Raw genomic sequence first — 24,092 nt, forward strand, 5'->3', positions numbered from 1 at the left:
TCCCTCACTCCTGGCTTTACGCTCCACTTCCAAGAAGACTCATGGAGGGGAATTCTATAATTTCCCTTGAAATATCTGGAGTTAAATAAGAGACTTCAAAGACAGGTACTTTGTAATGATCTTAAATGCTCTCCTATTTTTACTTAAAATATTGCATTTTGCATACTATTTGAAAATAATGTTTTCTTAATATTTGATTTGCTGAATTAAAGATATACACTGATTTTTGTTGTGTTTTTAAAGACCACCTTGACTCTTTGTTGAGGTTTTGAATTGTTAGTTGTCATTTTGGTATTACAGTATAAAGTTATTCATCATTTTAAAGACAGGAGTTTTAGAATCAGGCCTGTATCTGGTGCCTCTACTGTTCCACAAGTTCCTTGTGCTCTCTGACCCATTGGTTTTTCATATATACTTTGACTTTTTATATTGGCTTAACTGGCTGCTGTATTATGGAGATTGCCTGACTGTCCCTCAGATGGCTATACTGTTTTGGCAACTGGACAATTTGTGCTAACTGAAATCATTATGACCTGAAAGGCTACTGGGATTTTTGGGATATTTACTGCTAATTGAATGTCCCTAATCCCTGTACCGTTCTAGTTAATGTGCTTTCCTTTCCTTCTCCCCTCTTGTGACCATCTCTGCTTTCTGCTGCCACTGCTCTACTATGTCTATATTGTTACTGTCTCCCCCACCATTTAGAATTAGACCTATAAATAAATATATATTTAATGTTTATCCTCAGTCCTTATGTCAATGTCTCTGCAGTTGTATTTGTTGTCTGAAGTTTATTTTCTAGTTAGGTTCCCCAAGGTGTAATATTCCCCGGGTTTTTGCTTGTTTATAACAGTTTGTCTGCAGTCAATTTGGCTGGAAATAAAATCCTCGGTTCACATTTTCTTTACTTGATTATCTTAAATATAATTGTCTTTTGACATAGTGTTGCTGTTGAAAAGTCTGATGATTATCTAGTTTTGTTTTCCTTATAAATGATTATTTATTTTTACTTAGATATTCAAAGGATGTTTCTGTTTTCTTTTTTAAGTCCAGTAGCTTAATTATTTGGTATTAGCTGTCCTGGGTTAATTTTTCCAAGTACATAGTCTGTCCTTCCAAAGTGTATCTTTTCTATTACAAGTTTTCCTAATTTATCACTTTTAACATTTGTTCTGTTCCATTTTGTAGTTTTCATCCTCAAAGATTCCTGTTATATGTATATTGGGTCTCCTTTACCTCTCTTCTATAAACATATTTTCTCTCCCATCTCTATTTCTCCTAATTTTTAGAATTTTACACCTTTCCAATTTGCATTTCTCTGAAGGCATTATCCATAATTTTTATGTTATGTTGCTCTTATGTTGTTTCTAGTGCAGTCTTCTGAAATATTTGAATACTTTATTTCTAAATTCTTTCTTGAGTCCTATCAACTCACTTTCAAAATCATTCCATTCTCCAAACATCTCACGTCTGAGTTTTTCAAATCCTGTTTTATATTGATCTTCATAACCTCTACTATTTTCTTAATTTCTTTTTCACTTATTTCGAACAACTGGGCTACCATTTTCACCTGTCTTCACATGTGTTTCTGGCACGCACTCATTGTCCACAGAGAAGTCAGTCTGATCTTAATCTCTTTTTTCATGAGACAATGTATGCGATTCAACTATTTTTCTTTTCTGTTGGTAGTTTTTAAAAGAAATGGATGGGCCAGCATAGTTCTTCTAGCTTCATGGCTCTTATGCTTCCTCTTCTGTTGTGACCCCAAAGTGATTTAAAAAAAAAAAAAAAGTGTTGTATTTTCTGAAATCTGCTTCCTCTGTTTCCCTTCTCTTCCTCATTTTTATCTGGACTTTCTCTTTTTTTATCCCTTTATTTTTCCTGTCTTACTCAATTTGGATTCTATTCCCAGGAGTTTTTCTTCAGAGCAGGGTTTTGTCCTAGGGACAAAAGGGACAAGAGTTTGTGACTTTTGAGAGTTCACAGGTCCAAGCCATTTGAATGCTCAGTTCTCTTACATTCAGGAGCAAAATATCCCCCAACACATTTCACATGCTGTTCTCAGATGGCCCACATTCCAATAAACACCTTAGAACAATTTTGTAGGTTTCCTGTTCTTGGTCATCAAGTGGCCCTGTTGCTTTCCTTCTACTTTCTCCCTCACAGATGCTAATATTACACAGGTCTTGAAATTGTCATTGTTTGGTCCCACTTGTATTTTGGATTTGTGGGGCCATCTTATCACCTAATCATGGAATTTTAAGTTTTGCTATTCTAATTGTGTTGTCTCTGTTATGGTTGGATTCAGGAAGATTAAAAAACTACACCATCATCTAAATGCATTTTTACTTACTTTATAGGTGCTAATCCCATTCCAAAAAATCCTAAATCAGATCCCATTTAACCCATAAAATAATGAAAGTAACTTGACATATTCTAGAACAGGATCTATATACAGTAGAAACTATTAATCTGTTATTTCAGCCATCTAATTGAATCAAACTCATGGCACAGTCATGTAAGTCAGGCATTAAATCAGTGGTAAAAAGGACTGGCTAAAAAAAATTACAGTTGACAGATGACTATCTAGATAAAAAAAAAAATTTGATAGCTAACAGGAATTAACAATAAAATATTACCCCTCCCACTGTGATTGATAAGATGATTATTTTGACACTACTAGACAAGAGAAGGTGCTAAGGGGAAAATGTCATTAAAAGTAATATGTAATGACAAAGATACCTTTATGAAAAACTGTCATCTTTACTCACTTTGTCACAGAAGACCTTGATCTGGCAATAAGCTCTATGAATGGGTTTATTGCTACGATTATTATAACTGTATGTATCAATCTGAATCATCAAAGGAAGTCCTTTCACTCCTTTTTGGGAAGAGAAATCTGTACTCAGGCAATTCACGGTGATGAAAATCTGAGGAAGAGAAAGGAGATAATTCACATGTCGCCATAAAATGATATACTAAAAATGCATATGCCATGTTAAGCACATAACACTGGATGTATTTCATACATTATTTAATTATAAATTTATAAAATGTTTTCTTTCATACTTTATCTTGAAGCTGACAATTTAAATTACTTTTCTTAAAGTATTATCAGCAAATTCTTACAATTTTTTAAAACCTACATAAGTGAACTGAGAAAAACTATGTCTTCTCAACATATTAGTCATTTCTTTGACCTCCAGGATATTAAAAATATAAGATAATACCTTCCCATGAATACTATTGCATTGGTTTTCAATTTTCCTTTTACATCATTTTTAAGATGTTTTCCTGAAAGACAGAATGTAAATGCTAGCTTATTGTTACTGAGAAAGTAAAAGTAGAGCTGATGAAGTCAGACATGAAACAGAAGGAAAGAAAAGTATCATAAAGAAGTCACTCACTGCTTTAGAACTGTACACCAATGTATTCTAAAAGCCATTTCCTCAGAAGAATTTTCTGGCCCTTATTTCTCTTTTTTATTCTATTTGGTCCTTGAACTTTTCATTCACCTTCAAACTCTTGAACTGAATCCTCTTAAGTCATAGCAATACCACACAGAGCAGCCCTGCAGAATCCACAGACCCCTACCATGAGCTGCAATAGAAACATCACTTTGCATTTCTCATTTAACTACCAGGCCTGATCTAATTCATTTCAAGCCCAATGCCTGTAGGCAATTTATACAACCAGGCATCTCATTTCTAGTGCCATGGTCTAGAAAAATCACTTCTACTTTATTTTTGAGCTCCTCACCTGACAATAAGAAGATTATCAGTAGTAGTCAGGGCCAGCTAACAGGTCTTAGTGTCATGCTAATCACAACAACCTTGTGCATTGTGCCACAGGCTCTCACATTTCCAGACACCATCTGAAAACAAGTGTCTAAAGATGATCCAAACCATGGATACAATCATTTCACTCATTATATAATTCATTTGCTGACTCAACAGCACCTAACAACAACAACAACATAATTCATTTGTTCATTCATTCATTCTACACACATCTACTCCAGCCCACAATGGGTCAAACACAAGATTAGACACATCTCCCTGCCTCACGGAGCTGACAGCTCAAGGGGAAGACAATTGAGTAATTCAACAATGACCAACACAGAGGGGTCAAAGCTCTCCTAACAAAACGTGTTCACAGAGGCCACAAGAATGCAGATCAGAGCACTGAACCTGGAGGGGAACAGTGAATATGAAACCCACAGAGATACTGGGCTCAGAGCAGGGACTCCATAAATAGTTGTCCATTATTGAGGAATGGTAGAGAAAAAGAGAACGGTTAAAGATGGAAATGTCAGATGATCCAGAGGAACTGAGTGATGAAAACTACTAAGAAAGAGTATGCTGTACCTAATTCTCCTACTAAAATTCCAGGGTGGAAAAATACTTTGCCCACCAAGGCTACACACAGCAGAAAATGCTATCCACTTCGCCTAGAGATATCCTACCTGCACAGAATTTTTATTCAATGTTCATTGATGCAATCACTGTTTTTAAGTGCCTGCCCAGTTCCTGAGACTGTGCTAGGCATTAGCATAGATGTGCCAGTTATGGTCCCTGCAATCACAGAAGTCAGGGACTAGATGGGCAGAGAGACAGTACAATTGTGCTGTAAAAATTACATTAGCTTCATCAAACACTGAACTGTAGGTCAAAAAAAAAAAAGATAGACTTCTCTCCGAGCACTTGACTCCTTTTATTATTATTGTTGTTACCGACAACGGGATTATCTTGGCCAGAACATGTAAATACAGCTTGATGTCAGCAAATCAACTGATCACTCTTTTGAGCTATGCAGTTGTCTGTGATCTGGACCATTGGTTTCGTATAGCAATCTGCCTGTTGGTGGCTGTAACCCATGTGAACCTCAAACCAGACTGGTTTTTTCCAAACCCTCATAAAGCCTGCTTACTGCAACAGAAGCCAGAAGAGAAAGGTGTTCTGATGAATATTTCCTAAATGATTAGAATTCATGGCTGGCTCACTGATGTATCCATACATCACTCACAGTGGACATACACTCAGACAGGCAGGAAGCAATATTAATTGTGGTGTTGTCAGCTCCCAGTCTCACCTAAGAGAGTTAGAGTGATGATGGACTGTGTATATTTATAAGGACCACTTGAATAGGAGAGAACCACTGAAATAACAGGTGCTTACTGGTAATACACTACAATAAATGGACTAAATTCTCCTTGGAGGAGCTACAAAAATCAGTCACCCAGTAGAGACGGTTTTTAAAGGTCAGATGAGCTACCACACACTAGACTCTATTGGGAGACACTTAGACAAGGGCCTCTTAATACAGACAGGGTCCTTAGTAGAAGGCCCGATGGGCTCTCTTTGATTCATGACATCCTGATTCGTAAAGAGGGAACGATATGAGAATTTGTCTTCTCTGCTACATTGTGTTGGCAGCTCTCAGAGTTATCATAACAGGCAAGGATTTTATAATGGGGTTGGCAGCACTTTTCTCTCGCCTGGCTGCCTGACCCAGCAACAAAGAACCGTTTCGGTGCCCGATGGTATCAATCATAGTCTCGCTGTGCTGCACTCAAAACCCAAATGGTTGAACTTTAACTGCAGTTCAGGGGTGGGGGGTTGAGAAGGCATGGAAGGGCATTAACTAAAACCTTGGCTTGGAAACCGATAAGCATTCATTTGTTTCATCTTGCAAACCCAACCATGTCCCAGCTCATGCGCAGCAGGCAAACATGAGAGCAGATTTCTTGGAAGTTTATCTGCAAAGCACTTGATTGTAAATGTGGATTAGAGAAGCTTAGGGAAAAAAATCTGATTTCCCCTACCAAATGCTCATCCAAATGTCAAGCACAGAAAGTTCTTTTTCACTTCAGTAGGAGCCCGATTATATAAAGGGCACATAAATGAAATGAACAATTGGTCTGTCGCCCAAGAGTTATGAATGTTGTATGTTTGTTGAATATGTTCAAAACCTTAGTTACTTGTTTTCCTATGATTCTGATAGTGCATAATTCATTGTTTAGAAAAACATACAAAGTCAGGTGTTTTCAGACAAGTGACAGCTATCATTTTAAATCCATCATTGTTTCAAAGATAGATTTTCTTCTAAGTGTACCAAGAACTTTCCCAGAAACAGAGGCAGTCTCATGACATTTGATGTCTTAATCGTTAGTTATATGTGGATGATAATTCCATTTTGCGGGTCCTACAGAAGACAAGTGACTGCTCAGGTCATATTTCTGACTTGTGCAGTGGGCACTGAGTACAATTTATTAAAACATGCAGGTGATGAATTGCTACATTAACTTGATTCTTAACGCAAACATTTTTTCTGAGAGTTTTCCATCAAAATGAGTAGGCCTGCCTTTGATTTAGAAGGCAATTTGGAGTTTAAAAACCATACCTTTGATTTGATATAATGTATTTGTTTCTTCTTTAAACAACTGTATTTTGCACTTTTAAGAAGGTCCCTCTGACTAAAGATGGAAGAAGTTACTTACATCCTGATGGTTGGAGACCCCGAAGAGCTCTTTTCCAAGAAATTACCTGTGTGTTAGTCTTTAAATTATGAGTATGAGAACAAACTACACATTGAGAAATAATTAATTTTAACACTAGAACATCATATTCCCCTTTCACAAAAAATTATATAAATACATGCCAATTTCCCTGAATTCCCTTCTCCGGTCTTGTAATTATTGAAGACCTTACAGTGTGTTTTCTTATCTTTTATCATTTTTCTTCCATTTGGATACGACTGTATTTGGGTGCAGACGCAATGCAAGTTGAGACAGAAAGACAAACTAAAAGTAGACAATATCAACATAATGAAATCTCAGGCCTGGGTAGTCATTCACTTCCTTCATGCATTCATTCATCAAACATTTATCAAGTATCTTCTCTCTGTGCCTGGCATTGTGCTAGGAGGTAGGGACACAGAATGATGAGACACACCCTGCCCTTGGGGAGCTTGCTATTTAGTGGAAGATCTAAGAAACTACTAGATTACCTGAAGCATTCATTTATGTGGCACTTTTAGGGAAGGATTTAAAACTTTATATTTTCTTATTTTCCCCTGCAGATACTATGGCTGTGTATGCACACACACAGACACACATTCAACTTACATAATCTACCATAGTTTCCCATAGTCTTTTCGTACTCAACTGGTTGTTTCTAGAACATGCCAAACCTTTTCAGATCATTACATTGCCAACTTCTTCTTCTCATTCAGATTTTAGTCCACTGTCAACACCCCAGACATACCTGCTTTGAGCACTTCCTCTAGAGTTGCCTTCCTGCTCCTCCTTCTCCTCCCCCACCCCATTGGCCTGCAACCACTGGCACACTCTATCACATTGCTGTTTTCTATTTTCTTCACAGCACTTAACATTATTTCAATTTATTTGTTGTTCATTTGTTTACTACTAAATTGTCTGCTCCAGGCTGTAAGCCCCACGAGAGGAAGGCCCTGGTTCTCCTTAAGCTTATTCTATTCCGGGTACCAGGCCCATACTAGACCCGCAACAAATATTTGCCAAGTGAATTAGGAGGGCATACATTACTTTTTAAAAATACACATTTCCCCCTTTATCCATGCACTTGCTTTTGTTAGCAGCACCCCCTGGAAGCTGAGATTGATCTGAGTAGCTGAAGTTGCCAGGATAACACAGTGGACTTAGCTGCTCTGACCAGATTCATCCTCAAGAAATGCTATCTATCTACAACTATCTATCTATCTGGGTGGTGCGAATGGTTAAGCAGCGGTTTGAGCCCACAAAAGGCACCTTGGAAGACAGGTCTGGTGATCTGCTTCCAAAAGGTCACAGTCATTGAAAGCCCTATGGGGCAGTTCTACTCTGCAAACATGGGGTTCCATAAGTTGGAACTGACTCAACAGCAACTAATGACATCCATCCATCTATCTATCTACCTACCTACCTATCTATCATCCAACTACTATCCATCTATCAATAAACATAAATTGAACACCAACTTTATATTCAGCAGTATGCTAAATGCTATGGGAGATATAGAAATCTAGAGCAAGGCCCTGCCCTCAAGGGAAAGGGGGCACAGCAGTCTCCACACTGTGGAAAATACATAATTAGATACTAATTAGATACTAAGTTGGATTATCCAGCCTATACTTGCTGTAAGAGCTTGAAGAATAGAGAATTCAACAAGGTACCCAGGAAAGAGTTCTTGTAGGAGACTTAAGGTAAGAGAAAGAGAGATGATGAGATGCGGAAGAAAGTGCATGCTGGCTTTGAAAATAGTGAGGAGACCAGCCTGATGGGAGAGGGGGGTTTGTGCTGGCGGAGTTAAGAAAAAGACTGAAAGGGAGTGACAAACCAAGGTGCTTGTATCCCTGCGATGAAGTAATGAACACTTGATGAAGTCAGTTGCATCACTGAGGCCAAGGGCAGATAGAGCTGGGGCCACAGTATCCAACACCCAAGTGATGAGAGAGAACGAGGAAAGTGAGGTCTGAGAAAAAGCCATCAGGGTCAGTAGCAAGGAGGCTCTTGGGCCCTTCCAGAGAAAGGGGAGCTAGACTTCTGGGATGAGTGAGAGAGGGAACAAAGGTGGAGAGCAGGTATCTCAGCTGGGAAGTCTGACAGGGAAAGGAGGGATGGTTACAGCTCAGGCAGTGGGCAGCAGGGCAGGGCAGAGGTGGTTCTCCAAGACAGAGGAGGTATTAAGGCAGTAAGAGAGGAAAAGTATAAGAGGGTGAGGAGAGGAGCATCGTGGGAGCTAAGAGCTTCAAATCTGTTGCTCTCAAGTCAAGACTGATGCATTGCAACCTTACAGGACAGAGTAGAACTGCCCCATAGGGTGTCCAAGGACTGGCTAGTGGATTCGAACTGCCGACCTTTTGATTAGCAGCCAAGCTCTTAACCACTGTGCCACCAGGGCTCCAAGAACTTCAGAAGCAGAGAGTAAACGGGAGCAACTTACAAGTCAAGTTTTGTGAGAGGAAGAAAAAGTACTTCCTTCAATGCTGGAAGGTACAGCGAGAAAAAAAAAAAAAAAAACCAAGGTACTAAAAGGCTCAAAATGATCTAGCTGGTGCAAATCCTGGTGCTATGGGCTTAGACTAGTTACTCAACCTTTCCAGGCCCCAAATTCCTCATTTTTTAAATAAGCATAATAATCCCCAACTTGGTACTGTGACATGTAAATGGGAACATGTTTTTAAACTGTTAAAATGCCATGAAAATCAAAACCATTTTATCATTATCTCCATCGTCTCAGCACTTAGTCTTCCAACTGGTCATTTCCTCTGATTTCCAGCTATTCTTCACCCCCACATCATGTCATTTTCCCCCCAACTGGTCCTGCAGGGCAATGGTGTTCAGTGGTAGAATTCTCGCCTTTCATGTTGAAGACTCGGGTTCGATTCCCAGCCAATGCACCACATGTGTGCCGCCACCCACCTGTCAGTCGAGGCTTGTGTGCTGCTACAATGCTGAACAGGTTTGAGAGAAGCTTCCAGACTAAGATGTTCTAAGAAGAAATGCCTGGCAACCTACTTCCAGAAACAGCCAGTGAAAACTCTACGGATCACAGTGTTTTGTTCTGTTGTACACAGGGTTACCATGAGTCAGGGGTCAATTCAACGGCAGCTCACTGCAGCAACTGCGCCTTTGAGGTTCTCTTCCTTACTTAAATCTCCATGGCTCCTACAGGTCCAGTTCTCCTTCCTTTTATCAGATTACTAAAATAGCTTCCTGACTGGCTTCTTTGAATCATTTCCAAACGATTCAAAGGTTGATTAGTTTTGATGTACAATAATTTGAACAAACAGATTTTTTAATTGGGTGCATACACATAAAGAAAAATCGCCAATTCAACAATTTTTACATACATAAATCAATTGGCATTGATTATATTCTTCATGTTGTGAAACCATTATCACCACTCTTTTCTGAATTATTCCATCACCATTACCATAAACTCTCTGCCACCTGAACAGCAACGCCTCCCCCCCCCACTCTGGTAACCACTAATAACCTTTGGTTTCTATATATTTGCCTATTTCATATAAGTGAGATCATACAGTATCCGAGCAGATATTTAATTAAGGTGAACTGATTTAAAACACATTAAAGCCATCTCACCATAGCGCTTGTGTTGGGGTGGAGTCACAGACGTGGTAGGGGAAAGAGTGAGGGGAGAAGTCTCTCAGACAAAAGCCCTCGTTGCTGTTCAGAGGGCAACAGTCTCCCATTCTACTCTATCTTGTGAAACATCACGTCAGGATAAGGAAGACGTTTGACAACGGGTAACAATAGATTGAGCTGCTTCAGGAAATAAAAAAACTCCCAGCCAGAGAAGGAATTTAAGCAGAGGTTGAAAGATTCACTCATTCAACTTGTTCATCAGTTGTTGTTAAACTTTTTCTGTTCGTGTTCAATACTTAAAGCTTGTTTCGAGTTTGTAATACCGGAAAAGTGCACAAAATTCAAAAGGCACACAAAGAGCACGCTGTGAAAATTAACACCCCTCCTTGCTCCCCAGCCAACCAACAGTTAAGTCTCCTCCACACTTTCTTGTATGTCATTCTATAAATACGCTGAGCAAATAGAAGTCGTCTTCTTCTTTACACAACTGGTAGCATAGTACACGCAGAGGTCTGCATTTTGCTGTTTTAATTTAACAATAAAATTTGAGGATAACTCTCTCCCTCTCTCTTTTAAACAGTAACAATGTCTTTAACATTAGGTCATTTCCAGTCTTTTCATCTCATAAACAATGCTGCAATGAATGTCTTTCTACATTTTTTGTACCCATATACACATATAAGTTATTATAGGCTGTGTCACTATTTTTACTCTGACTTCTAACTTCAACATTCTACTGAAATGGCTTTCTTCAAGGTCAGCCTTCTCAGCAGCATCCTTATAAGCAGAGGTCCTCAAATTTTGTGTACATTAGGCTCCCAGGAGACATCAGGGCTCAATCTCTAAAGTTTCTGAATCAGTAGATCTAAGGTGGGGTGGGAGTCTTCAGATGACACAACAGTTAGTGCTCTTGGCTGCTAATCGAAAGGGTATAAATTCAAGTCTACCTAGAGGATCTTCAGAAGAAAGGCCTGGCAGTCTACTGAAAAATCAACTACTGACAACCCTATGGAGCACATTTCTACTCTGACGCACAAGGGGTCATCACAGGTCAAAACTGATTCCACGCCAACTGTTAAGGTGGCATCCAAGAATTTGCATTTCTAGCCAATTCCCAAGGTGATGCTGATGCAGTGTGCAGAGGACCATACTTTGAAAAATCACTGCCTAAAGTATTTGACTTCATTAGCCATTACCTCTTCTTCTTCCCCCTCCTCTTCCCTCTACTCCTTTCTTCTACTGTGCTCTGCTTTCTGACCACTGCTTCTTGCTCTGGCTCCTCTTCTTCTAGTCTCTAAATGGGAAAGATCTAAAGTCCTATCCTTGACTCCCTTTTGCACACCCTCCATATCCTCTCCTTTCAAATCTCATCCACTACTGACTTCCATCCTCACTTCTTTACAAACATCTCTAACTTCTCTCCTGAGCTTCACAGGCGCTGCTCTTCTTTTGCTTTCCAGTGTCTGCACCGGTGACCATCTAGTTCTTCCACCTGGCGTACTTCTCTTTCCAACTTCCACGTGTCTAAATTCCACCTGACCCTTAAGACCCAGCCCACATGCCATATCCATCCTCATGTCTTCCCTGATGGCACCAAAAGCTGATCTCTACATGCTAAAGTATTTAGAAATAAAGCACAAGGTGTCTACAATTAACAAACAGGTGTGTGTGTGTGTCTGTGTGTGTAGCGGATGGACAGAGAGAGAGGGGAGCAGAGAGGAAAGGAGGGGGAGAAAGAAAGACTAGGAGAGGAGATAAAGTAAACGTGGCAAAATATTAACAATGAGTTAATCTAAGTGAAAGATACACAGTGTTATTCTTCTGACCTTTCATTTAGATTTTTTTTAATTGGAAAAAATTATTTTAAAATGAAAAACAGAGTTATCTCTCACTTTAGAACTCTCCTAACACTTTAACACTTTACCTTCTTTAGAGCCATTTTCACTTTCTACCTTGTATTACGGCTATTTACATCTATGACTCAGTTCCCTGCCCCAGCAAGAAGTTCCCTGAGAGCAGGGTCTATGACTCATTTGTCCATGAATCCCACTGCCTGGAAGGCTGTGTGATACGCAGTAGGTAGGTTTCTTTGAAGGAATGAGTGTTCCCTTGTCAGAGATACTCAAGAGGATACTACTACTAGATCCTCCCAACTCAAAAAGGCAGTGTGGAAACTGCAATGTTTCAGAATTCATAATTCTACGTGTGCTACACACTAGCTGTACAACCTTAGGCAAGCTAGCTAACCTCCCTCTGAGCTTCAGATTCCTCAACTGTTAAGTGAAAAATAATATCCACTTAAATTATGAGTATTGTGTAAAGTGTCTGGCAAAGTGCCTGGTGTATGGTAATCACTGAACAAATATTAGTCATTGTGCACGTACACACATCGCCATTCTATGAAATCCACACATACAACATTTCATACCTGTTAGTTACAGATCTCTAAGCTGAATACAGGGCAGAAACCATGGATACTCTATATTTAAACAAAAGATCAAGCTGTTGATATCTTCAGTGAGATGTGTTCCAAAGATTATTCCTTCTCCATATGAATTAGCTGCAGGTTTATAGCTTTTCCTGCCATCCATTACCTTATAAAACTGGAACAAAGGCATGGCTTTGTTTAAGTTCAATACCAAAGACTCTAGCAAATGTTTACCTTTCCCTTTTAAAGCTTTCTTCACCCATGCCACACCCCAGCAAACACATAAAAATGCCATTTGCTCTGATTCGAAGTGTGTATCTTGACCTTTCAAGACTCCTCCCAGAAGTCTCCACCACCCCATTTCTTTTTCTTTGAGACCATGAAGATGCCCTATAATATCTCTAACCTTCCTTATGGTAGCCTGTTTAAAATTTGGCCCTACCTAAGCCAAAAAGTTTAGGGGTAACTTTTTTTTAATCAGTAAAATCTATCAACTCCGTATTATGCCAGACTTTCTTGTAAGCAAGATGAGAAGTCCTCAGGCAAATGCATCAAACTACTCTGGGGTAAAATAAAAGAGGTCAAGAACCCACAAGGTACTGAAGAGTATGGCCCCCTTTGTTCAGTCCTTTGGTTTTCCTTTTCATCCTGAAAATCAATATTTACATATCTTCTCCCTCGGTGTCCAGTGCTGGAGATAAGCAGAGAAAGAACATTCTCCATTCGAAACACAGCCTAGGGAGGTATGATTCACCAAGACTATCGAAGCTCTAATTTTCTAAAATGCTGTGCTCATCACACAGTGGGGGGTCAATGTAAGTTTATTAAACTAAACATTTTAGACCCAAAAGAAATGTCAGGGGAGGGGGAAGAGAGAAAGAAGTGGGGAGGGAAAAAAAGAATAAATTTGAGGCAGCTTATGAATCGGCCATAACTTAGTACTGAATTTCAAGCCGATCTTTTAATTAACATAACCTTATTTTCAACCACAAAGATATGGAATAATTTGCAATGTATAAGATGGTTGTTGTTGTATGCCATCAAGTTGATTCCAACTCATAGTGACCCTATAGGACAAGGTAGAACTGCCCCATAAGGTTTCCTAGGCTGTAATCTTTATACGAGCAGGTGGCCTGGTCTTCTCATCTGCGGGGCCGCTGGTGGGCTTGAACTGTTGACCTTTCAGTTAGCAGCCAAGCACTGGGCCACTGAGCAACCAGGGCTCCTTACAAGACCTCTAGATCTCTCTATATTCTCTCCAATTTACAATCTTCCCACAGGCTATGCTCAAAGCACTGCAGTTTCTACTGTGCCATCTTTTAAGCTGCTGAAACTGAGATAATGAGGACAGACAGGCTGTTTTTCCTCTTCACTAGCTCCTGGTGGTACAGTGGTTCAGAGCTACGGCTGCTAACCAAAAGGTAGGCAGTTCGAATCCACCAGGTGCTCCTTGGAAACCCTATGGTGCACTTCTACTCTGTCCCGTAGGGTCACTATGAGTCAGAATCAACTAGATGGCAACGGGTTTTTTTGTTTGTTTTTTTAGCAGCTGATGGAACCACAAGCTAGGCTTGGCTTGCTGACTACCAGTTGCAACTCAGAAGATAGCACTGCAAGAGAAAGGGTAGATCCACACAGCTAGAAAAGGAAGAACACTGGATTTTATGTGGTAAAACCAGTCTCCACATACGACAACTCCAGTTGTATCTCACAATAGGAAGGAAGTTAGCTGCAGCCACTACACCCCAGGGCATACAAATGTACCCTTACGTCCAGGGAAGCTGCAGGTCAGTCCTGGAGCCATAAATTAACTCCACTTTCTTCACTTTGGATGGATTTATAAATATAGAGAACTTTTTACTTGCAACTTTTCACTTTTATTTTCCTTCTCAGCTTGCTGGCTCATCTTAGCACACTCACGTTCCACCCCTCAGAATGGGTCTTGGGTCTTAGATGTATTCCTTGATAGTAAAGCAAAATCAGGTACAAAGGCAACACATGAAGTAAAAATATTAAGAGAAATAAAGCCCAGGGGTAATATCACTACGCCCCGCCTTGAATTTCCCCACAGTTTCAAAAATTCCATGTGAAACTTATTTATAAATCCAGTTCACTGAAAGAATCCAAAGAAACCCAGATCGAGAGGAATCTATCCAGAAAATGAACTCTGTTTCTGTGTGAATATTCACTTCCGATTTACCAGCTTGGTAAATGTGGATTTTCGTTTACTGAGTTTCTTAAAGTTGCACACATATGTCAAGTAGCCATTATGTGCCTTCTGCAACCTTCTCTTGTCTGATAATAATCCTTGCTCCATTTAATTTTATATTATCTTTTTAATCTGTGCTTCTTGCATGGTTAAAAAAACAAAAGAGTAAGAAATAGTCTTCATCATTCATAACTGAAGAAAGTATTTCTTTTTTAAAAGGTGCATAGAAATAATTTAAATGAAACAGTGTGGAAATTAAACTTAAGGAACCAGGAAAAGAAATTATAAAGCAATTGAGGAAAGAGAGACTAAATGTTATAAAGGTACAGAGAAGAAAATATTGACATGTCTCAGGATTGCAACATTACCGAGCATGCACTGATCTACATTAATGGAGAGTGAGAGGGGCAATAATTATGCAAATGAGATCACTAATGTTGGGCTACTCAACACACACACACATACACAGTTGATGAGGGTAAACAATCTCAAATAGCCCTCACTCTCATAGTCATTCTGGTCAATGAGATATATGATATGAACAGGTAACGTGCCAGACAATAACAAACATTGAATTGGGAGAGACCTATGAGCTAGATTTGTTGGACCAGCAAGCCTATCTTTGCTTGGAGTGGGGGATGGGGCAAAAGCAGAGAGACCTAAGTGAACTGCTTTGCTCGAGGAAATGGGGCTGATCATTTGTTTTCTTTCTAGTCACACATAGGTTGTGCCCCATAGATTCTTTGAGAAGAAAAATCTTAGCATGCTGTGATCTACAGAAAAAACTAAAGATGTCCCTCTGTTGGTAAAGTGGTTAAAAGCATGGACTCTAGACTCAGAGGGACCTGGGTTCAAAGCCTACCTTTTCCACTTGACTAACCTTGCGTGCCTAGTGTATGGAAAGTTAATGTATAGTGGAATGAGAATCTGAGATGCACAGGAATTATCCACAATGTCTCTGAGTGTCTCTGCGTCCCACCACACCCCCATCAGGTCTCAGCTGACACCCCCAACCTCACCACAAACATCTGTTACCAGAGCAGAAAATACATGCCTCATCTGTGTACTTGGTCATCTCAATTCCTGCCTGAAAGTTCCTCCCCCAACCCCCAAATGTGGGAAGAATATTCACTCTTGATCTGGCAAAGCAGGGAGTTGGACTAAACAGTCCCCCAAAGTCCCCTCCTGACACTGAACAAGGTTAGAAGAAGGAACTGGGTAGACATCACTCAGGTGAGTAACTTTCCTCTACCTTGTACAAGCGAAGGTGTTAAACCAAAAAGCAGCAAAAAAGTAACTCAGGAGAAACCAAACCAAAAACCAAACCCAGTGCCATCGAGCAGATTCTGACTCATAGCAACCCTATAGGACAGAGTAGAACTGCCCCACAGAGTTTCCAAGGAACGCCCGGTGGATTCGAACTGCTGACCCTTTGGTTAGCAGCCGTAGTGCTTAACCACTACACCACCAGGGTTTCCAACTCAGGAGAAAGTTTCATATTATTGAATTATAGTAGATTTTTTTTTAAATCATAGAGACAGGGGGATGGGTTAGTAGTGGATTTATCTGTCTGCTTGGATGCTTAGTGGTACAAGTGAGAGAGGAGGAACATTTTCACTGAATCAAGAAAACTCAGAAGGACTTGGATGTAGAGGATTAACAAAACTTTCATGTAAAGACGCCTCCTTCATTTTCAGGAGTTATAAACCGCGGGAAGGGTGAAGCACAGAAATGCGGGGGGCAGGGGGAGTGTATTGGTATGGTGTTCTCATGAAAAGACACAACCAAAATCCCAAGCTCATTGCCGTCAATTCACTTCCGACTCATAGCGACCCTATCGGACAGAGGAGAGCTGCCCCACAGGGTTTCCGAAGCTGTAAAGCTTACAGAAGTGACTGCCACATCTTTCACTTTCAGAAACTTATTCCTGAAAGTTAACACAAAACACTGAGTAACATCTTAATGCTCAAATAAGTAATTCTCCTCTGTGGTCACATGAGGGACGTCTTTGTAGCACACCACAGTTGGTTTAATCTTGAAATCACTGTGAACGCAGAAAATGGCACTGGACAAACATAAGGGGCCCAGTCTCAAGGATCTCCTTAGAAATCGGGGAGAAAGGGAAGCCTGTAATTAGGGTTTGCTGCACTCCTGCTCTGGGTGATGTCATCGCCTAGAGAAAGGCAGCAATCGCTGCCAGGAATCTGAGCTCTCTCGCTTCAATAATTCAACAGGTTCTTGCGTGGGAATTCCACATCTCAGGGATTAGTGCCCAGCAAATCTACTTTTTAGGCACCAGTGCTTGGTTAAAGAAAGAAATAAAATTAAAAACAGACTTTTCAATGGGAATCATAAAAAAAAAAATTAAAATAGATTTTCAATGGGAGTCATGGAGAGAATGTGATACTGCAGTCTTCCCATTAGAGTCATATGGTTGTTGTTGTTGCTGTCACGTCACCCCAACTCACGGCAACCCTGCCTCATGGTAACCCCATACACAATGGAACAAAACACTGCCCAGTCCTAAGCCTTCCGCATGATCAGTTGTGGATAGGACCTTCGTGATCCATAGGCTTTTCGTTGACTGATTTTTGGAAATCTATTGCCAGGCCTCCACTGAAACCTGTTCAGCATCATGGCAACACAAGCCTCCGCTGACAGATGGGTGGTGGCTGCACGTGAGGCGCACCGGCTGGGAACTGAGCCCCAGTTTCCCACATGAAAGGTGAGAATTCTATCACTAAGCCACCACTCTGCCCCCAGGAGTCATAGGGAGGGGACCTTCATAATCTGTCATACACACAGCCCCTCCCCACCTGCCATTTTACAGCTGAGGAGACCAAAGTGCAGAAAAGGGAAGTCACAAGGCCGGCTATTCCATGCCAGCACTAGTACCTGGCTGTCTAAGCCTCAGTCCAGTGCTCGTTGTTTCCCGTCACCCTGTGCCCCACCCGCACCAAAGTCCAAGCTTTGGCCGTGTGACCCCCTAGGACCTCAGCCTCCTGGATATCACCGTATCCTTCTCAGGGACCAGGGCCACCCATTCACATTACATGGGCTTCCAGACGGATCAGGCCCCGAGGGCAAAAGAATGTCCTATTAGAGACAGTTTCTGCTGCTTGGTGTCATTGCGCAGAAAGACGCTGGGGCACAACCAGCAAAACCGGTTATGGGTAGAAGAATTCTGTGATAGTTATGCCAGAATCATGCTGCAACCGAGACTACTGAAACCTGGAATAATCCCCAAACTTGATTTTAACTGATAGTTTTAACACCTTCCCTGATTATTATGCTTTTTTCTACAATTAAATTAAATGATTAGAGTTTCACGTCCTCTTCTTTCTTCTGTTCATGCTAAATGAGAGATTGAAATAAAATGTAAGTCGACAAAAAAGAAAAAAGTGCGAAGGTGCTCTAGAAAAATTCATAAATTTTATCACCAGTTGTCGATTTTACATATGTGGTAAGACTACCAAATCCTAGGCCTTTTTAAAAATAAGTGCACCAAAACTTAAATATTCAGATAAAGACTGTCCTTCTACATAGTCAACTTGGGAAGACATACGGTTCTCTCAAATGTTGCTGCCATTGCTCAAAGTGTATTTAGAGTCTCTTCCAAAACTGCTTTATTCAAAGTTGGTTTACAAAACCTTGCAAAACAAGTTCTTTTTAAGCCTAAAATTGTATCCTCCAACTTGTTGATAGGTATTCACATTTGGATGCAAGTGATTTCAGATTCTTTCCTTTTTTTTTTTAATAATATGCACCTTCAAAGATAAAGATTTACCACCAGTGTGGGCGTTCAAAAGGATGTCACAGCAGCTCTCTTCAACAGTGCAGACACAACTCAACCTGGAACCCTGGCCTGCTGCTGCTGCGGCACTCTCAGGACTGGCCAGCGGAACCAGGGAACGCTGGTGGGCCCTCTGTCCAATTCCTCTCAGCCACAGGCCTAGCTGACCTTACCTCCCATTTCAATCTCCATTTTGTCATTGCTTCTTCCCCCAACACTGAAAACCAATGAAGATTTAAACCGCATATTCAGTTGTTTGGAGGCTGGGATGTGATTGGGGCATGAAAGCTCAAATGTCCACCAGGGCCAGAGGTAAAGTTCCAGAATGGGGAAGCCTAGAGAAAGCATTAAGGGGAGCAGCCAGCACCTCACAAGAGCCACTCGTTGCCTCGTAGACACTGGGAACTGTGATGACCAAACCAAAAATCAAACCCGTTGCCGTCGAGTAGATTCTGACCCATAGCGACCTTACAGGATAAAGTAGAACTGCCCCATAGAGTTTCCAAAGAGCGTCTGGTGGTTTCGAACTGCTGACCTTTTGGTAAGCAGCCGTAGCACTTAACCACTACTCCACCAGGGTTTCCAGAATGTTTAATTTTCCAAAGACCCTGGACAACTGTATTTATAAAAAGTAATCTCTCAATAAAGGTGGGCAAAAATTTTGAAAAATTTAAACTATAAATACATAAATGTGTGATACACACACACAGACATATATACATACATTACATTCTAAGGGTCACATGAAGGCTATAAGTCACGAGTGTGTGTCCTGTGGCCATACAAGCCAAGCATGATATGACACTAAAAGGGACCCTGCCCCGGAAGCCTACAAAGGATTTCAGTGTGGCCGTTACCAATAGGAATTAGAAAGCAAATGCAATTGCCCCTGAGAAGAATTCCACAATATGAAAATCACAAACAATTCCAGTGTGAGAGGTGCCCCCTTCCCTTCCTGTATTGCTGAAAGTCTTTTTTTCAACGACCATGCAATTTCGTTTTTTCCTATCTGCTCATTACAAGATCAATCTTATAAGAAATGCCTTTGGCTCTGCAGACAAAAAAAGAAACTTGGCCTTTTTAATGAAATGGGCTTTATTTTGATGATTTTCCTTTAAAACCCCTCTGGTGGTCTTGGAAAAATTATTCGGGACTATTTTTTTTGTTACTTATTGATTAACCTAGACCACATACAATTGCAACAACCATGCTACAGTCATGAAGCACACATTAAAGAAACACACACGTGTTACCGCAATATAAAATATGCCCTACGGCCATTGTCAAAGCAGATGTGAGCTTAAACTTGTCTCCCTGAAACAACACAAGCACACACACAAATGTAAACAAGAAAGGTGAGCTCACACCTATGGGAAGTGAGTGGTATGGTCTGCACTGGGCTGAAAGGCCAACTCAACCCCAAATGAACTTCCTCACTGGCCTACCACAGCGCTGGAAACTTCCATTATTAAAGTTGTCCCTTTGATTATGCCTTTTCTGTGAAAGGTCGCCATTGAAACATGACAGTTAATACACTCACCCAACAGCATCCATCATCACAAATCGTATGATAATGGAAATAATGGTGACCATTACAGCTCACACTCACAGCATGCTTCAATCGTGACAAAGCACTTGCGGTTACATGATTCCTTTGTCCCCCCTTGCCTCTCCCTCTGTCCCAGGTTGTGTGCTCTCGGCTCCCTGCCTCCCTTCCCCAGAGCACTGTATCATCGCACATTTTAACCCTGGCGTGATGCTCGGTAGAACAGAGAGATTCGGAAAAGCCTTCTTGTTTGTTTTGCTTTGTTTTTAATGAGGGAACTGAGGCACAGACTGCTGCCTGAGCATATGGCTCATAATCGAGCCTCGAGAGAATGGGGCAGGAAGAGCAAAGGCAGGAAGCGGCCAGAGTGAGGTGGAGGTAGGCAGGAACATAGGAAACACGGAAGAGGCGGGATGAGGCATGTAGCAAGCCTGGGAGAGGAAGGGGCAGGGGGACTGGAGCTGAGATTGCTGTGGGAACGAATAAAGTGCTGAAAGCACATAACTCGGGTGAGGAAGTTCAGTGGAGGCAGAGTGGGTGCAAGTGACAAACTTCCTGCAGTTCTGTGTGAGACCTAATCTCCCACCTGGAGCAAGGCCTACCTCCTTCACTTGATGCACTGAAGCACTGGAACATTCTCCAGGCGACTCTGACTCTCTCTTGCTGTTTGCCCATTTGGGTCATCTTTCTTGGGCCTGAAGCCCATTTCATTTACACTGTTTTATACATGAATGAAATGAGACACCGAGCAATTCATCTTCTTCTGTAAGTCACGCCTGCAAATTCCCAACCCAGTTCCTTTCTTATTAAACCTTCCCCCTGCTCACAGACAATAAAGCATTGAATGGACTTGTTGACATTGACCTTTTGGTTCATTTGAAGACAAAGTCTGCTAACACAGTCCTAGATGGCACATAACTGAAGCAGAAAACAAGCTTAGATTTCTTCTGGAAACTTCCCTGAAGTGCAAAATGAGGATCAGAGGGTAAGAATACAGAAAGAAGAGTCAGCATAGCAGGAAAGTTTGGGGTTTTCATAAAATCACAGAAACTCGTGACTGGAAGGTAATTCCAGGAATCCGTGAGCCGACTTTCTTATCGTGCTCCCATGGGTGGTGCAAAAAGGTTTATGCACTCTGCTGCTAACCAAAAGGTTAGAGGTTTGACTCCACCCAGAGGTACCTCCCAGAAAGGCCTGGAGATCTACTTGGGAAAAACCAGCCACCAAAAACCCTATGGAGTACAGTTCTACTCTAAAACATGTGGGGTCACTGTGAGTCGAAATCCACTCATGGGCAACTGGAACTGAAAGTTTCTTATCCAAACCAGTTCAAGATTTTACTGTTGTACTTCTTAAGGATGCTAGCACCCCAGAGAAATAAGACAAGCTTAAGCAGCAGGCATGAAAGAAGGGGCTCAAGGTTGTCGCAGTTGCTTTCAGTCCAGAAGCTCAGAGACCTGTTGCACTCTCCCTGCACCCTTCCTTCAACCGAGCTTAACCCTGGAAGGAGTGGCGGTCAGGAGGCCTGTGACATTAGCTATGAAGAAGGCATTAGCTCCAAGACTTTTCCTGCCTCTGAAAGCAGCATGGAGAGACCTCAGAGGGCTGATTGGAGGAGTCGTCAGCGCAGGGAGAAAAGGCTTGCTGGCCCACCCTGGCCAGCCGCTGGTGCTGAATGGAGCTTGGGGGCCTGAAGGGAATGTTGCCTGGCCATTGTATGGGGGTCACTGAGGAGCCTGCACACTACCTTTGTTCCCTTACACCTCCCCGCCCCCCCTCCCCCCGCCCCCTGAAAAAGCAATTTAACTGTAAGTAATTGAATGTGCATGACTTCTGGAGAAAGATAACAGGTTCGCTTCCCTTTTTCCTGGCTCAAGTTAACAGATCCTTCCCTACCTGTGGAGGCTTTTGTAAAAGAATCATCTGCAGAAAATGGACACATTGTTTAAAATGCATGAACAATGAATCAGTGCTACCTTTCACTTACCTTCGCTTCTTCGTTCACATCCCAGGTGAAGGAAACAGCATTGTATGCAATCTCTTCAATGTTCCCAATTGTATTAAAGCTTTCCTTGTAATCAGCTGTAGTATTAAAAAAGAAAAAAAGAACGAAAAGTCACCTACAAAGGAGAGCCAATAAGAATAAACTCGGACTACTCGGCAGAAACCATGCAGGCAAGAAGGCAATGGGATGACATATTTAAAAAATTGAAGGAAAAAAATTGCCTGACAAGAATCATATAGCCATCAAAACTGTCTCTTAAATATGAAGGTGAAATTAAGACATTTCCAGATAAACACAAGTTGAGGGAATTCGTAAAAACCAAATCAAAACTACAAGAAATACTAAAGGGAGTTCTTTGGTTAGAAAATCAATAATATCAGGTATCAACCCAAGACTAGAACACTGGGCAGAGCAACCAGAAGTCAACCCAGACAGGAAAATCCAAAAAAACAAAGCAAGATGATAAAAAAAAGAGACCAAAACAGGGTAACAGCGATGTTATTATATAAAAGAAGACAACGTTAAAGTAATAAAGAGGACTAAGAAATGTAATCATACACCTTCCGTATGGAGAGGAAGATATGGCGATACAAAGAAATAAGCACAATAAAAATTATAAAAAAGAAAAAAAGGGGTCAAAAAGAATAATAGTTACTCGGTGACATATATTGAACCATCATTTTCCAATGTGTAAATTTAAACTTTGCCTATCCTTCTGGCTATTTCTATGGCAATACTTAAGGATTTGCACTTGCTTGTATTTTTTACTAATATTTACACTCTAAGAATGTAAGTATGTTCTTCTATTACAGGAATAAATCTAAGTGAGATAATTTTCTAACTGATTTGTTTATTAGTTTCCGTTTTCATTATAAAATTACTGAAGTATTCTTTGCTCCTGAGTTCCCTACCACTCACCTACACCCCTCCTACTCACTTCCTTGACACTTTAATTTTGCTAGAAGTGCCTGAACATTCCAAAGGGATTTTGTTTTGTTTTTGTAGAACAGAATATTCTGTTTATCATCCAGGCAGTGTTATCAAGACTTTGGTAAAAAAAAAAAAAAAAAATCCCAGAAGACTGCAGGGAAAAAAAAATTTTTTTTTTTTTTTTTAAGCTTCGTTTTACATTTTTGGTACAAAGAACTGAATTAATCATACTCAGCTTACCTGTGCAGTCAAGCCCCCTCTTATTTCTTTGTTTAGATGATATTTATTTATTCCTTTCATCCCAGTTCTCCTCCCCAACAAAAGCAACAGCTATTAATGTGTTTGATACACAGTCTTGTGAAATACATCACATTGATTCGCACACGAGCATAGCTTTAATTGTCACAAATGGTATCATGCTATGGAAAGGGTTATCCGGTTTAACAAATAAAAATACGGATGTCCAGTTAAATTTTAATTTCAGATAAACAATGAATAATTTTTTTAGGATAAGTATGCCCCCTGCAATATGAAATTCAAATTTAATTACACATTCTGTATTTTACCTGGCAGCCCTAGCTATGGACCTTCTCAGATGCAACCACATTGGTGATTGACAGCTGCTTCTACTGTGGCTACATGGAATTCTGTGGTGATGACCCACCACAGTTTACTTATCTCTTCTCCCCAGAAATGGACTCTTCAGGTACCTCCAACTCTCTGATACCACAGATAACACTGCCATAAACATCTTAATTAGTGGGAGCTGTACTGGTAGGGGACCACAGGCAGACATATTTAATGTGCTCTCCAGATTCACTGTCCAAAATGGGTTGCTCCAGTTTAGACTCCCACCAGAATCCTGTTTCCCCACTTTCTCACCACATGTCTACTTTTTGCCCACCTGATGCGTACAGAGTGGTATCACATTGAGGTTGTAATCTGCATTTCTTCTACCACTCGTGAGTTCAAGCATCTCTTCCCTATTCTGGATGGTCAACCAGACTGCCCCCTATGTAAATGGTTTATTCATGCCTTTGTCCACATTTCCACTG

The 24,092-nt window shown here is 40.8% G+C and overlaps 1 protein-coding gene across 3 annotated transcripts in view; it reads right to left on the reverse strand.

Annotated features, from left to right (window-relative positions):
* Positions 1 to 24,092, reverse strand: part of GRHL2 (grainyhead like transcription factor 2) — a 164,780-nt gene that overhangs the window by 44,951 nt on the left and 95,737 nt on the right. For all 3 annotated transcript variants that reach the window (XM_049853820.1, XM_049853819.1, XM_049853818.1), the window contains exons 8-9: positions 22,090 to 22,184; positions 2,772 to 2,930 (exon numbers count right to left, since the gene is read on the reverse strand). In XM_049853820.1, coding sequence (XP_049709777.1) covers positions 2,772 to 2,930; positions 22,090 to 22,184 — 254 coding nt within the window. The remainder of the gene's footprint in view (positions 1 to 2,771; positions 2,931 to 22,089; positions 22,185 to 24,092) is intronic.

The sequence above is a fragment of the Elephas maximus genome, chromosome 15, assembly GCF_024166365.1.
Source record: "Elephas maximus indicus isolate mEleMax1 chromosome 15, mEleMax1 primary haplotype, whole genome shotgun sequence".
NCBI lineage: Eukaryota > Metazoa > Chordata > Mammalia > Proboscidea > Elephantidae > Elephas > Elephas maximus.